At 43.1% G+C, this 16,720-nt stretch overlaps 1 protein-coding gene and 4 non-coding genes across 5 annotated transcripts; 2 read left to right on the top strand and 3 right to left on the bottom strand.

Annotated features, from left to right (window-relative positions):
- Positions 1–9,523: 9,523 nt before the first annotated feature.
- On the top strand, positions 9,524–15,014 carry Vmat (Vesicular monoamine transporter). Its single transcript, XM_076385260.1, has 11 exons — positions 9,524–9,653; positions 11,705–11,959; positions 12,016–12,172; positions 12,565–12,707; positions 13,134–13,316; positions 13,388–13,489; positions 13,581–13,755; positions 14,016–14,067; positions 14,167–14,350; positions 14,659–14,792; positions 14,879–15,014. The coding sequence occupies exons 1-11, from the start codon at positions 9,539–9,541 to the stop codon at positions 14,945–14,947; spliced, it is 1,569 nt and encodes a 522-aa protein (XP_076241375.1). The 5' UTR covers positions 9,524–9,538; the 3' UTR covers positions 14,948–15,014.
- On the bottom strand, positions 11,159–11,230 carry Trnaa-cgc (transfer RNA alanine (anticodon CGC)). Its single transcript has one exon. It is a non-coding gene; the product is annotated as a tRNA-Ala (tRNA).
- Positions 12,817–12,887, bottom strand: Trnag-gcc (transfer RNA glycine (anticodon GCC)). The gene has a single exon. It is a non-coding gene; the product is annotated as a tRNA-Gly (tRNA).
- Trnak-uuu (transfer RNA lysine (anticodon UUU)) lies at positions 13,871–13,943 on the top strand. The gene has a single exon. It is a non-coding gene; the product is annotated as a tRNA-Lys (tRNA).
- Positions 14,508–14,578, bottom strand: Trnag-gcc (transfer RNA glycine (anticodon GCC)). Its single transcript has one exon. It is a non-coding gene; the product is annotated as a tRNA-Gly (tRNA).
- Positions 15,015–16,720: the final 1,706 nt, after the last annotated feature.

Here is a 16,720-nt window from a genome sequence, read left to right as displayed (position 1 = left end):
TAGTCACAGACATACTGGATCCTTCGAAGAAACAAAAACAGCTCTAAATAAGAGTCTGAATAATACTAACCAACCTCCAACAATATTCCCTCCCGAAAAGTCTCAATATTCCATAACAAAACCTAACATACCCCTTCCCCTACCCTTACCCACCGTACCCTCAAAAAATAAAAGAAGAACCTTACTCCATAATCCCAGACCTAAACCCCAGGAATCCACCTCACCACAGAACTCACCCCCAAAAAAAACCGAACAAAAAAGGACACCCACCTCCATCCAGCATCCTCACACACCCCCTAAAGAAGTCCCAGTATAGAGAACCATCGCAGCCCAACCAAACGTCTGAAACTGCAAGAGTATCCCAGTAGATGAACCCAAGCCAAAGGGTAGAGCAACGAGTCAAAGTCGCGGACTAGGACAAGCCCAAGCGCAAAGCTGGCAGGGATGCATAATGGGCATGGGCAGGGTTAGCGGCGAACGTCGAAGCGGGGTAGCGGAAGACGGGGAAACGGATCGGTGGGAACGAGGCGAAACGATAAAAGGGGGCGGGCGCGTGGAGGAACAGTGGGGGCTTCCGGAGGCGCGATGGACCATGCGCTCTCGCGACCGCCGCGGTCCTCTGGATCCTCGAGGATCCGCGGACAGAGGATCGCGGCGAAGGGTGACGGGCGAAGAAGCGGCGGAGCCGCGGACGCGGACGACAGTGGGCAGAGAGTGCGACGGCCCCGAGCCGGAAAAATCGGGCTGAGATGCACCCTTGCCGCCCTGCTCGCTCTCAATCGGCCGCGGCGCTTCCACCTGGAAGCACGGCTACCACTCCGCGTCCAGTTCGCCGTCTCGGACAACGATCCAACGATTCCCAACCAGCCTCGACCTTCCCGTTCGACTAATCCGACATCGTCATAGGTAAGAGACTGCACTTTACCATTTTGCTGTTTGCTTGGTACTTTTCTGCGGTTGGGTATGGGTGGAATATGTACCTGGATTCTAGAGTCAGAGAGTGTTGAGTCACGATTTTTAGAAATTAGGGAAGAGCGAAGTGGAGATACCAGAGTCTTGTAAGTGTGGAACCAGTAGATATGTGTGTCATTTTTTGAATGGAGATAGGGAGTGTGTTGTTTCGTTATTTTGAAGAGAAATTGTGAAGTGGATATTGTCGTTTTTGATTTATAATAAATAGGACTTGATAGTGTCTGATTCTGATGGTGAACTTAATATCAGCATGGTTTGACTTATAGTTAGTACTGTCTGGCTCTAATTTTGAATCTTTTCTTATCTGACTTTTTATCATGGTACTGGGTATAGTATTCTGTGGCTCTGAAGTATCCTTTGAGTGTGAGTAATACTTTTAGTGGAATTTCGCTTTTGAGTTTAGAGAGGTGGGAGATGATTTTAGGAGAGTCGTGAGGGGGTTATAGTAAACTATGTTAGCTCGAGTAATTGGGACTTTGTTCTAACACTTTGATTGCTATTAGCGCTTACAGACGGTTAGGTAAATGAGACAAAGCGTGTGTTGAACATCTAGAGGCGTGGCAAATATGGTAAGAAATAAAAATGCAAGAACTTCGCATATGGCGCGGGCAAAATATTGTAACTATTGTACTCAATGAGGCGTGTATGACAAAAATCTAGGAGCATAAAGTTTCTCTTCATTTTTGAAAAATTGTTAATAAGGTCTTTATTACTCTAAAATATTTGCAGTATTTAGAACACATCTGTAAATAATTCGATCTACACTCCATATGAATTCAGTTCCTAGAAATTAAGATACCATCCTCAGAAGATCCAGGAACCATTTTCTTCATCCTTTCACATTCCTCTTGGACAATGCTACAAACATCCCCCAAAAGTTGGCCTTGATATTTTCATCTTCATTGCCACCAAAATCCTTCAACCTAAAACTCAAAGAAAACCAAACTTACTCAACAAACCTCGTACTACCTACCTTCAAACTCAAACTCCATCAAACCGTATGGTCCATCTAAAAAATACATAAAAAATTCTCTCCTCTTCGCGAGTAGTTTCCCCATGCTCGAATTTCCGCTCGGACTCTCCGCTCGACGACTTCCTAATCGCTCGCTGGTTTGAATCCTCATACAGAGACCGTACCCTCATTTCCGCGTGTCACACACAGCTTCTTCCTCTCCGGATCGTCCCGTCGATCTCTCCTTAGTAACCACTGGACTATGAAAACGGTGGAGGAGAACAGAAGACTAGAGACAGAGGTGCTGCTTCGAAAGATTTCAATTTATCGCTGAAGCTTCCGAGGGCACAATTCGCACCACCTTTCCCCTCAATGTTATCGCTACCCAGCGCTCGCTTCCTTTCTTCCTGCGGCGCATCTTTACGGAAAGAGGGTGTCCTGGTATCAAGCTCGCGAGGCTAATAGAGCGATCGGTAACAAGGTTATAAAGCAATCTGCATAACCCTGGCCCGTACTTTGCCGTAGCTGCTGCCTCGCCCTGTACCACTGCGAGCGGTCTCGTAATTACTAGCTATAATACGATTACCCGATCGCCAGACCCTGTAACCGAGACGGCCACTCCTTCCTTCGAGCCTCCGCTTCTGCCCTCCACTTTCAGCGTCGTTCCACTACTTCCTCTTTCGTTCTCCACCCCTGCGTCACTGTCCCTTTCTCTCGCGTTGCTACCCTTCTAATAACTCCTTCGTCGGATTCCTTCATCGAGGTGAAATCTCATCACGTCGCCTCGCAAGCCATTGACGATCGCATGCAGGGGATACGGGATTCAGATAGTCGCAGACTGTGGAATAGGAATCAGTGGCCGAGGTACAGACGCGGGGCCTAGCGATCTCGTAAATTCGTTTAAATGGCATCAAACGCGTAACTTTATTTCGCGCTCCTGGTTATATTCAATCGACTCCCTTCGACGGTAGACACGATCCTATTTCCATTTCCCTTCATAGTCGGTCGCTAGGCGAATCAGGGGGTGTCGTGCGTCGCTTCGAAATTAAGAGACCGTCCGTGTCCCTTACGCCGACACCTATGCGTCTCGATCGATCTCTCGAAACTCGCCTCCCTGAGCGACGGAGATTTTCCCCTTCGTTGGATCTTTCCCCTCAGCCTGCGTCTCGATGCTCTTATAGGGTCTGGAGATTCGTCTGGAATTCTACTACTTTTTGAGCATCGGTGGACACAGGAGTATCGGCTTGTTGGATATTAGGATTTATGGAGTGTTAGGCTTGCTGAGGTTATACTGTTTTCAGATCTTTTCAGATTCTGAGGTTTTTGAGTTTGGGGATTTAAGAGGTCTGGTGCTATAGGTTTTTTAAACTTTCAGACTTCATGCTTTTTGACTTTCAGTAACTTAGAGTATCAGAACTTTCACGCTTTTAGACTCTAAAGGTTTTAAATTTTTAGAATATCAGAATCTTCAGACATTCGCCCTTTCAGACTGTCACAATTTTACACATTCAAAATTTTACATTCTCAACCATCCAGACGTCTAAATCGAAAACACTACCTATTTATTTCCTACAAACTTCACCACCCAAGAATCACAGCTCTCGATCACATCTGCAAAATCTCCTGACCAAATCAGCGACAATACCAAACACCAAGCACACCTTGAGCTCGGCTTAAGCTCGTTATTCCAGCTTAGCTTCCTCTATAATACAATCTTCCTCCCCGCTACCGCCTCTAGCACACGTAAACATAACCGGAATGTCATTTACATTCAGATCGTTCCACCTGCACGATCCAAGTCGAAATCTCGTGGCCACGGTGTCTTAAGCAGCCTTAATCCTCGCCGAACAATCGTCTTCCTTCCCGCGACAGTCTATTACACGGATCCACGTTCACAGTTTGTCACGCGGGTGTTCGCCGTCGGAGCAGAACGAGCGTGAAAAACCCGACGCGAGACGATTATCCGTAAATCTCGGTTTTATCCAGCGCTGTGCTCGCGCGGGTCGAGATAACGGGGAAGCGAGAATCGATCGGGCGTCTAATCGTTCCCGTGTCGGCCAACTTGTTGAGGCGCGAAGCAACAGTTTGCCTTTTAAACGCGTCCGGCTACGGTTCCGCCGACTTCCTCCCTCTCTCCCCCCTTTCTTAGCCTTCCTTTCAATCGGAAACTCAATTTCCCGACGCGCTCGCGAGCTATCGTGCAGCCCTCGCCGCGAGACGAGAGGGCCCTACCCCCGTCGCCCAGTGTCTACGAAGTTCGAAAAGGTGCGTGACTGTCGTGAGAAAATCCAGTTAGCGTGTTCGACGCGCCGAACGGAGCATACTAAACAGAGAGATCTGTCTCGGGTAATCGCGTTCATCCGCCAGCCTCCCGTCCGCTGAAAGTTGTCCCAAAGATACGATTAACCTATTCACTCGGCGGAACTGCGCTGTTCCGGCGCAGCAAGTACTAATTGCTTCTCGAAGTAGACCGAGTACCGCCTCAACTTGGGACTAACTTCGGCAGAAGGAAGCTGTCGAGAGGGAGCGCTTGGAAGGGAAGGGTTCGCGTTGGTGACTGTAATGGAGATGCTCCTTTCGATACAGTAGAGTTTTAGGATAGTGAAGCTTTGGGCTTTTTAGGGGTACCAATTAGAAGAGGGATTGAGTGGCTTTATGTTCGGAGATTTTTTAAGTATTCCAGTTTTATCATGTGAATGTGTTGTATGGTGATTGAGTGTGCATTCAGGTTTCCTAATATTCGAGTAATATGAATTTGAGGTCCTTTAAATTGCATATTCTTTTTCAAACTTCATTGCCATTTAACCCTCAGGCAGCGAACTATTTTACATTTATGTGAAAGTCAGTGGACCCAGGGTCACTTTTGACCCATCGCTATCTGAAGATTACGAAATGTAATATATTCGAACATTATTTGAATATTAAACATATTCAAATACTTTTTATTTGAAAATATCTTCTTATTTGAATTTTGAATTTAAAATTTTTAAATATTCGAATACAAAACAATTCGGCAAGTAGTAAAAATTATTTAATTTTCAAACAATAATACAGCTCATAAACCACTCCATATTACTTATCAAATATTACAGCGCTTTCCACCCCTTTTCACTATATTTCCTTCCCCTTTTATCAACTTCCCGATAAAAACAGATAGCACTATGTTCCCAAAGAATCGATAACGTTCTCTGTGCCTCAAAATACGGGAACAAGGACATCAAAGGTTCCGACAGAAATTTCAGCTCCGTAATTTCTCCAAGCTTTCGACGATCTCCGCCACGCGAGGAAGCAACCGGTAGAACAGTGTGGGTGGAAGGGGTGGTAGCACGATTCTAAGATAAATCGAGTGGGTTGACGGTGGACACGATTTTTCTATTAGCTCGCCTTTCCCGGTACTCGTCTCTTGGAATATAATCGCACGCCCCCGACGCTGAAATGAGAAAAGGACTGTGTGTGTGTGTGTGTGCGGGGGTGTGAAGAGGGACGAAAGTGGGAGCGTAGAGGGGAGGGTGGAAGCGCGTACACGTCCATCGAATCGGGATAACGAGGTCGGATGAGTTGCTGGATCCACAGTCACTTCATCAACGCGGAGCCAACTAAACTGTCAATCGCAAACCCACTACCGTGTCGTACCCTTTCGATCTCGCCACGACAGCGCACTCGAGGGCATCGATTCGCGAGTTCACACGCGAATAGGCGCCGCGACTTATCGGCAATTCAATTCGGAAGCTGGAGCACGATTAGTGTTGGAGGGTCGGTTGCGTCATACGTGTACTTCTGTTTGCTGGAGATAATTCTTTCTTTAAACCTCGCGTAAGGGAAATTGTTTCATCGTGGACCCTGTGGAACCTTTGATTTGCAAATTGATAGACTGCTTAAAAATCTGGAAGCATCTGCTAAGAATTATTGGAGTTAAATATATTATTATTATTAGAGTTAGATATGAAGCAAAGTACTTATGTTTTATTTGAAGTTAGTACTTCTAATAATTTACTTCGTGAAGATCTGAGAGAAGTAGAAGACTTGAAATTTTCTGTATTATAGTGCTTCTATAACTGAAACGCTTCTTCCCTCGATAAATGAAACAGAGACCCCTTAACGAGTCGCTGGTCTTCATCGTGAAAATTTCAGAAATTTATTGATGATTAATACTATAGTTTTGCTTGTTTAACAAACGAATTCTAAAATATCTACTGCTTTATCTACATTTTAATTATCGTCTTATAAATTGCAGGAAATTTCATAACTCCTTGTAAGAGTGAATAAGAGAGTTCTTCACTTCACCATATAATCCCTTCTTGTAATATAATTGTACAGAATTGAATCCCTCTAAGCTCATTACTATCTCCACTATTTCTCCCAGTTACAAGCACTCGCAGTTCATCCCTAGTAAGAACTCATGAGACAATAACGAGTGCAGGCTGTACCTCCACCCCTCATTACAATAATTCTAACCAATACAATACCACTGCATTCAAAAGAATATTACGCAATTCCAAAGCATCGCGATTAAACCTTATCACGCGCCATGCTCCCCCAGAATATTTAAAAATTCCCTCGCCTTGATCGATCGCGTCGAGGGAAGCCGAACCGCGAAGATTGAATTCTCTCGAGAGGGACGAAAGACGAGGGAAAGAAGATCGTAGGCAAGGAGGACTAGCTCGCAGCCGACAAACGGAACCGCTCGCGGTCATTCTTCGTTGTAATTACCGAACAGATAAGAGAATGAAACACGGACAGGGTGGAAAAGGGAAGAAAAAAAAAGGGTGAGGGATAGAGTATCGGGAGTCGACGAGTGGCGAGGGAGAGGAATCTTCTCCGCGGCTCTTCTTCGAGAATAATGCACGCACCCAGGGGACCCAGCTCTCAGCGAAATGCTGATTGCTTCTCTTCCCTGGACTGCCCCTCTCGCCGAGCCTCCACCCTTCTTCGATTCCCTCGTCCTCTTATCAATCTTTGACTCGTCCCTGACAATCGCCCGCATACCTGCGCGATGTATTATGTATTATCTGCTGTGCAGAATCGCGTCAGCCTACGTCTACTTCGGACACGGTGATGGAGGGGTGCAGGATAGGACTGGTCGACTTATCTCGCGGGACCAACCCCCTCGGGAGCGGGATTCTTGAAACGCGCAAACATCGTCTTCCTCGGGGATGAAAACGTCTGTTACTCGCCACGACGGAGCTTCGAATCATTCAAGTCGAATGTTTGCTTTGATTCATCCCGTGCGACGCCAGTCGTACTCGTGGAAGGGTGGCAAGAGTTGGTGACGCGGTGGAGCTTGTGTTAGGTTGAGGTTATTCCATGTTGAGCTTTGGGATCCTTGGGTTAGATCGTGAGGTATCTGTGAGACTGTGTATAGATCTGTGTTTCTTCGAGGTTTTAGGGGGATGGTAGATTCAGCAATTCTTGAAGAATACTGATACTTTAACTGTTTGTTCCCTCGATAAATGAAACTGAATCGCCTTCATTAATTTTAGAAACATATTGATACAAAATATAGCAAGCTTAAGATATTCTCTATTACACAACTCATTAACTTACTAACTCACAATTAGCATACTCTGAAGTACCATTCATTAACAAACCTATAATATCCAGTGTTCCTTCTACCTAATTACCTACTATCCCAACACACTATCCCTCTCTCTTAACTCTTCCACAAGTCCCAAGAAACCCCAGAAAAGCTACACTCCCTCGATAAGTGATACCCACTGAACCCTCTCCACTTACAGTAAACCCTCCCTATAACACAGTACTCCCATAACGCGGTACGAATTAATCGCGTTATAGGAGGGTTGACAGTACAGTAACCAAGGTCCTGCTCCACAGCCAAGTATCCAAAATACACAGAAATCTACCAGAATACAATTACTTCTGTCATCACTTCTCTGCTACTCGCACCCCTAATTCACAAGCATCCCTTAGATCGTTCTTCCTCGCGAAAATCGAGAAGTCGAACGCTTCTTGACAGTCGAGGGGCGGGGGCAGGGGCGCGGAGCGTCGTCGAGCGTCGAGCTTTCGACGGCCTTAATGGTTTCCTATTCACGGGGAGCGTGCGAAAATTAGCCGTGCTAAAAGCACCGGGTAATCGAGTTATTACGAATAAAAGAGAACCAGCAAGAGCCACGGGCTGCGGAATGGCCGCGCGCGCGCGCTACAGCTCGGCCAGATACCATTAAAAGCGGCTAATTAACGCCGTTAATTCTATAGCCCGTGCGTCGAACGACGCGCGATCGAAACGTCGATGATCGCGTGCGGTAACGGTTGGCCTCCTGCGATAGATCGATTAGATTCGATTCGATGCAATTTAGGGTCGGAAGGCTGGTAGGTTAAATTTTCTATGGAAAATGTAGTGGTGCACTCGGTGGTTATTACAGACTATAACAGAGCAGAGCTTCTTTTCAGTCATGGTGGTGTTTTGTGCGAGGTAGGTGTTCACAGGTTTGACATGCAACGTTTAGTGCAACTCTAGGTTTCATCAAATGTCTCGTATAGCTTAGGATCTTATCGGAAAGATACAACTGGCGATTTTTATACACGGTGTACACAGTGTTATGATGCAGTGAGGATACTATAGTAAGAGAAAGTATAGTGTATAGTATATGAGACCTTAGCTGGGGTTTGTATTCTTCTTTAATATTTGGAAGATTAGTATCTGAAATCTAAATTAAAATACAGAGATCATCTTTGAGCACACTTTTTAGACACCTCTTTTCTGTTAAGGTACATCTGACAGAATGTGACTTCAATTCTACAGAACTTCAATATTCTCCGATTTTATGCATCTCAATATCAGACTGGAATATTTCTCGGAATACCTTGAATACCTCTGTATTAAAAAAATCGAAAGTGTTAAGTGAAATAGGTTCCAATACAACAGCAGAGTAATGACCCATCGCGTCAGCAGCCTCACAGGCCACGCCACACAATTCATCTTTCGTATCAATACACTTTCCACCACCTCCCCTAATAAATCCCCAGACATAACGACCGCCAAGAGTGTTCTGCGACACATTCGCAAGCGTTAAGCCGTAGTTCCACTTCGCGAGACGGAAAAATCGACGCGGCAAGATGACAATCGCTCCATCCAAAAGTGGTCGAAATGCCGGAAGTTCGAATCGCGTCGGAAGACGTTCCTCAGCCCCATTTCGCATCGATTGACGAGAAATTCGTCCTGCGAAAAGGTCCATTTAGCAAAGGCAACGGAAACCTAAGATTTTAAGGGAAGAGCCAGCGATTCTACGCGAAGAACGCCCAGCGTCGAGGAATCGTGTTGCTCCGGCGAAAGAATCCTGGCTGTTTTAATTAAAACAGCCCTTGAGGATCCTCGGGCAACGCAAACCTTGAGCAAACGCGTCGGGATGGTCGTTTTCGCGCACAATACAACCAATCCACCGTTCCTCTTTCAAGACAAATTATTTTCGAGCGACTTTCTCGATCGACCGAGACGCTTCTTCTTTTCGTCTGCTTCTTGGGCCGAGAGTGATTCAATGGCGGGGCTATAAACAAGCTTCGTCGGTGATTTCATGATGCTTCCTCCACTGATTTTCATTCTGTGTGCGTTACAGGCGACTCGAGGACGGGAGATAAAAAAGAAAGCAGGGAGCGAAAATGGGCGGCGGAGGATGGGACGGTTGGCTGCAACGATGTCGAGAATCGCGGAGGCTGGTTCTCGTGATCGTTGCCATCGCTCTGCTTTTGGATAATATGCTTCTGACTACCGTCGGTGAGTATTATTTATTTCAAAAGGTGGAGAAAAATGTGTACATTAATATTAACTCTTATCGTACTAAGGTAGAGATACTAATCACGCGAAAAAGGAAAACACTAATGTTTATAGATGTGTGTAGTATGCACAGATCTGTCTTGAAATGTGAACATGTTTCAAAGACAAAAAGAGCATTAAAGAGTTGAAGAAAAAACTCATAGAAATAATTAAAAATATGTATTAATTCGTTCGAACTCTGAATAAAAACGAAACAGAAAAAGAACAGGGGACCACAGCCTACTTCGCTCCAACAAGGAGACACGAACTATTTAATTACTCGACTTTTTCTATACGATTCTTCCTAAAGGCAAAATTAAATTGTCGGAGTTCGTATCACTCTGAGAGCACCATGTCTATTCTTTTATTCACGACCACAGCACAGTAGAATCTAAGATCTGCCATCGATTGAAAGAAACTAAAGGTTCTCAAAATATTGAAAACTGCATCCTAAAAAATTTCTCTAAGTTCGAAAGGCATGTAGTAATAAAATTTCTGATTGAAACCCCGTTTCAAGAGCAAAGAGCACAAGTATGAGATTCGAGAGGTCGAACAAAGGGAAAGGGGCATCCAGCGAGCTGGTCACTCGGATTTTCCAGCTTTTTAACTTCTCCCTCTCAAGAGTCGACTATTTCGCAGCGCTTTGATTTCTTTCATCGTGACGGCGAGATGTTTAATTCACGAGGCACACGTTCCCTCTGGAAACGTGGGAAATATACGCGAGGGGACCGAACAGCCACGTTCACGGCAATCCAGATAAGTGGTCATACATTTATGGAGCGTATACGAAACAGCTTTCCCAAGGGCGCGCTAACAAATCATGAGACGCGCTTTCGATGGATGGAAACGATCTGCTGGATCTTCGTTGCCTTTTCAACTGGCAAGCCTGAAATTATTCTTCCCTCTTTTCGTGTTACGTACACATGGTACTTGCACAGTGTTCTTTAAAAAATATATTTTTCAATATTAATTTCGTGTTTCTGTGTATCTACTTGTTATACTTGATTCTTGGTATAAAACGTTAAAAGTGGCTTCTGAGTTAAGTGAAGTTATTTTCTTGAATCTTCAAGAGTCTTTGCAGGACAAGATAGACCGTCTTTCTTAAATAACAGTGGTCATTTAAGAGCTATACTTAAATCTTTATGGCTTTCGTTATTTGAATTCGTAATCTTCTCTTCGTCTTACTTTAATATTAGTTGAAGAAGCGGCTCGAGAAAGAGGCTTATCTGCTTAATAGATGTTTCTATACCGACGAGTATATCGTGGGTCAAATGTCACGTACTTTTACTATTTAAAGTCTTGGTCATTGACTATTCAATATAACGACGCGCTTGATGCACAATTTCCATTATGGAAGCTTTTCTGTGTTTTTAAAAAAATGTTTTAAACATTGCAACCATTTCTTGAGAAATCATGAATCAGGATTAGGAAAAGAAAATCTGAGAAAACAAAAATGAAAGTTGTTCTGGAGGTGCTGGGATTTGAACCCAGGACTTTCAGCATGCGAAGCAGACACTCTACCACTGAGTTACACCCCCAACTTGGAAGAAGGATTCATGAGATATCGTATTATAGGAAAGGAAATTGATATGTAAGATCATAAAGATTATAATCATCGAATCTCTTACTTTCGTACTAATATTTCATTCATATAATACAAAAGCAATAATTATCAAATAATTAATTGCATAATTTCTGTGACTGTACTAAAAACGACACACGTCACATTCTCAAGAAATTCGTACTTATATCTCAATTGAAATTTATAAAATAAAATTTGTATTTTTAGTAGGAAATCGAAGTAAAGGCAATTTCCCATGAAGAACGAGAATAGAGTAAAATATATATTCATAATGAAGAGTCGAGGTTCCAAACTTTAACTTCCAATACCTAAAAAATAAGAATACCTGATTTATACAGTTTTACCTAGCAGTAACAGATCTAATATCGAATCTCCCATTTCGAACGCAAGTGTCCATTTTACCGAGCCTCTTGCAAATTTTCCCTTCCAGTGCCCATTATACCAGAGTTTCTGTACGACATCAAGCACCCCAACGCGACCTTGAGCCAACATCTGGAACAGAGTAGTCCTGCTCGAACGACAGCCGCTTTGAGTGCCATCAAGACCACGACGAGCACGAGTGCCAGTGTAGCCACGACGCCGATATGTCCATGTGCACCGAACAGATCGAACGATCCTCAATTGGAATTTCTTTACGCAAGCACTCTACCTACCGTCGAACTGGCTGGTAATAATATCGGGAATAGTGAATAAAAAAGTATTCTTAATTCATAGACGTTCCTCTGATCTAATTTTTTGCAGAGAGCACGACCATTAATGCAAACTTATCAGAAGCGATTGAAAAAGAACAGCGACATCGAGAGCTGCTACAAGAAATTGTTTCTGTTGGGATTATGTTCGCCTCGAAGGCTTTCGTTCAGCTACTGGCCAATCCCATCGTTGGTCCACTTACTCACAAGTAAGAGAATATTTTGTTCTGTCGACATTGTAAGTACAGAAGTTTTTTCATTGTAAACTCGTCACTATCTTCTTTATTTTTGTCTGTTTTGTAGCGGTGGGAACTTATTCTTATTCTCCGTGAGCTTCTTACTCGTAGAGTATTTATAGAGTATTTGTAGAGTATTTGATGGAGGATATCCTACATAGAAATACTTTAGGGTAAATCCATAACCAATTTAGACAAGCATAGGCTCAAAAACGTTACATAACATAAATTATTGATTTACGTCATTAGCACTGTAGTATTTTTCGCCAACCTTTCCATATGAGGGCAATTATATCACGAATTCATAATAGATAAATAGATTTTGCGAAAATATCGGTTTCAGCATTCCATGTGTTTCTGTTTAGGATTGGTTACAGTATACCCATGTTCACTGGGTTCATCATCATGTTCATCTCCACGCTGATATTCGCATTTGGACGTAGTTATGGTATCCTATTCTTGGCTAGGGCATTGCAAGGTGTTGGATCTTCGTGCTCTACCGTATCAGGTAAATTTCATACTTCTTTAAATTTCAATTCGACTACGTTTAGCATTTGAGGGTTACGATTCAAAAAAATGAATTGAAAAGCTGGATTAAAAAATGAAAAAAAGGAAATTGCATCGGCCGGGAATCGAACCCGGGCCGCCCGCGTGGCAGGCGAGCATTCTACCACTGAACCACCGATGCTTTCGATGGGAACTCATCTTCTATCTAGCATGACATAGATCATACAAACACAATTATATCTGAATTATAATAATTTTAAGCTCAATTATCCACTCAAAACCAATATAAAAGAATCTTCATGCCCATTACTATTATATCTGTTACATTACAAATCTTTTAGACTACTAACAAAGAGGATTTTAAAACCATTTTTGTAAGGTCTACCTGGAAACTATATTTCGAATTATTATAATATAAATTCTACAGGTATGGGTATGTTGGCTGAGAGGTATCAAGACGACAAAGAACGTGGTAACGCAATGGGTATAGCACTCGGAGGTCTAGCTCTCGGTGTCCTCATTGGTCCGCCCTTTGGCGGCGTTATGTACGAATTCGTAGGAAAATCGGCCCCCTTCTTGATACTCTCTGCATTGGCCCTTGGTGACGGACGTGAGTACCCATTCCCACGAAATTAGATCTATCTTTTGATATCCTAAAAATCTGCATTCAATTTTTCTCAGTTCTTCAATTACTGGTGCTTCAACCGTCTGTGGTCTATACCGAAACGGAACCGCCATCTTTGAAGAGTTTGATTAGCGATCCCTATATCATCTTGGCTGCTGGTAATCCTATCTATCTGTCTGCTTTTTATTGAGTTTTCCACCTCGATAAAAAAATAATTGCTTCTGAGGGTAACAAAAATGTATATTTCAGGTGCTATAACATTCGCCAATATGGGTATCGCTATGCTCGAGCCCAGTCTACCGATCTGGATGATGGACACGATGGGAGCAAGTAGATGGAAACAAGGAGCAACGTTCTTACCAGCCAGTATTAGTTACCTGATCGGTACTAATCTCTTCGGGCCTCTCGGGCACAGGATGGGCAGGTTATTGAGTACTTCAGTATTAATCTAAAATACGCATTATAACGCGTTTTTGAGCATTTATTAGTCAAATTCCACCGACGGTTGCGCCTGACAAGCAATTACGCAAAGTTAAGTTGCCTGAATAGCTCAGTCGGTAGAGCATCAGACTTTTAATCTGAGGGTCCAGGGTTCGAGTCCCTGTTCGGGCGTCTTTTTTTGTCATTTTTATATTTTACCTTCTAGATTACTTTAAATAGATATTAACTAAATCTAAATTCCAGGTGGCTGGCAGCTCTGATCGGCCTTGTCGTTATTGGCATTTGCTTGATGTGCGTAAGTATCCTCAGCATTGGCGCATCCTTTGTATTGTCCTTTCCTTCATTCTATCTTCCCTTTGTTCCTTCAAGTATCACGACTCTTTTGTGTTCGCAGATACCACTGGCTAAGAGCATAGATCACTTGATCGTACCGAATGCTGGCTTGGGATTTGCTATTGGCATGGTGGACAGTTCCATGATGCCTGAATTGGGATATTTAATGGACATTAGACACAGCGCGGTTTACGGCAGCGTTTACGCTATCGGAGACGTCGCGTTCTGTTTAGGTTTTGCTATTGGTACGTATACAAAAACTTCCGCTTCAGTAAGCAACATTCATAGATACTAATAGTTGAAAGCAGAATTAAAAACGTGAGATTTTGATGGTACCTATAATAGCAGAAACTAGTGTAATCAATATGAGCATATATTAAAAATAAGAAAAAAAAAGAATTTTGCATCGGCCGGGAATCGAACCCGGGCCGCCCGCGTGGCAGGCGAGCATTCTACCACTGAACCACCGATGCTTCTTGAGAAACAGCTTTCTCTGAACTGAACGGCCTTGAAAGTATATTTGGTAAAAAATGATACTTTTGTTATTTTTTAGGCCCTGCATTGAGTGGTTCGCTGGTTAACAGTATCGGCTTTGAGTGGATGTTATTCGGTATCGCTATTTTAAATTTCATTTACGCTCCGCTGATGTACTTCTTGAGAGCACCACCCACGAAAGAGGAGAAGAAGGTAACCGATCTATTTCTCAATTAAGTTGATTAATACGAATAATAAATTAATGTAGCAATGAGAAATGATCGTCGATCGTATTTCAGTCGTTGATAATCGGCGAGAAGTCGTCTGTGCGCTACGTAACGTACCAAAACGAGGAAGAGGACCAGTAAAGGGAGGTATGCTTCTTAACGATTCACGTTTCGTTCACAGAATTTTTAACATGAAGGAACAACGAGCTAACTATAATTCGCAATCCCCTGTAGACTTTTCTTTGTTGAAGAACGTAGAAAAAAAAGTAAGATGATAAGATAGTTTATGAACTTTGCTGGATCAGCTCGACATCGAATCGAATGTTTCTTTTTGTTTTCGGTTCGAGTCGGGCGAGATCGAAGCGATCGCGTAATAGTTTCTTTAGTCTCGACTATTGAAGGATCGACAGCACCGTGCGAAATCGAGTCATCTTTCTAGTAAAAAGAGAATAGAATGTTGTACGAGAACAATGTCTAGAGATTTGCGTACGCGAGAATACAGCTGTTCCATTACTTCCCCTGTCTCTAATGCAAATTGTATATACGTCTATATAGTTAGATCGTAAGAATAAGTGTGTGCGTTCAAGAAGGTCGTCACGTGTCGGTAAGATGTTACCGATTGAACACAATTCGTGTCGATAAAGATGTACCACATAGCTTATCATAGTGCTCGATTGTTGTCCATTCCCTACAATTAATTTCTCATAACCCATAAAATATCTCGGGGTCTTCAGCAGTTCGTGACATGAACGTCTAACAAAATAATAAATATTGCATGGAGAACCGCCTGATTTGGATTCCCTGAATGGCTGCAGGGAAACCGATCAGCGATCAGGCGTTATGAAGAGTTCTCCAAACATATTTAATTCGAATCAGCAATGAATAAAAATCAAATTCCATTATTGTTACACAAGAGTTGGAAACAAAGACGGAATTTCTCGACTAGCTGTAGACTCCCGACCTTTCCCTCGCATAATCTCGTGGACATCGATGAATCGAGCCAACGAATATTTGTTTCGCCCTTCTTAATCACGTACCAAATATCGAGAGTATTCTCGAAGCCAAAGATTATATTCTACAAAGAGGAGGCGTCGAAGCGTTCGTCGAATTTGCAAATCACATGATAAACTTTGTGTGAATTCGCGGCGGGAAGCTCTATCTTTTTCCAGTGATAAGGATTTTCTCGTTTCTTGTATCTCGAACGAGTTTAGATATTCGTAGAAGCAATACGTTCTGCTGTGTACGCATAATCCCATTCAATAGATCTAGAAGCATAGTAGTTGAGATCGTATACATGTGTCTAATACTACGTAGAAGCGTTCACGAAATATATAACCCCAAAAGTTCGTGGTTACGTCGTGTAATTGTTGTTCCAAAAAATAAAGGCCTTGTTGTCTGTACGTTGAGATCCTAAGCTACTGTAACATGTCCACTATAAATCACTAGAATCGAGAAGTTATAATTGATCCTCGAGAGACCAGGCGCGATAGACTTCTCGCGATTCATGTTCATATTACCAAAGGAGCACTAACCATATGAACATGCGAATTGTGCATACATATACACACATATATACGACCATATATTCGTATAGTGACGTTAAGCTGTATCTGTAGTAGTGTGTAGAATAGTCCAATGTGTAGCACATTGAGTAGCAATATGCGTTAAGAATGTTATAGCGATGCATCGAATCGAAATTCCTTCGTGAAATCGAAGGAACAAGGAGGAACTGACAGACTTGTCGAATTGTAAAGAAATATATACGACATACAGCCTTCCACTGCGAATTCGGTGAAATCCACGAGGATGCGTCACGTGGTGGCACGTGACGCACCTACTCCCGGTAAAAAACGCGAGTCAATTCGATTTGCGAATTCTTCACGAACGCTCGCCGTCACTAAATATATGTAAGAG

This window comes from Calliopsis andreniformis, chromosome 9, assembly GCF_051401765.1.
Source record: "Calliopsis andreniformis isolate RMS-2024a chromosome 9, iyCalAndr_principal, whole genome shotgun sequence".
Lineage (NCBI taxonomy): Eukaryota > Metazoa > Arthropoda > Insecta > Hymenoptera > Andrenidae > Calliopsis > Calliopsis andreniformis.
This window is presented reverse-complemented; position numbering and strand designations above follow the sequence as displayed.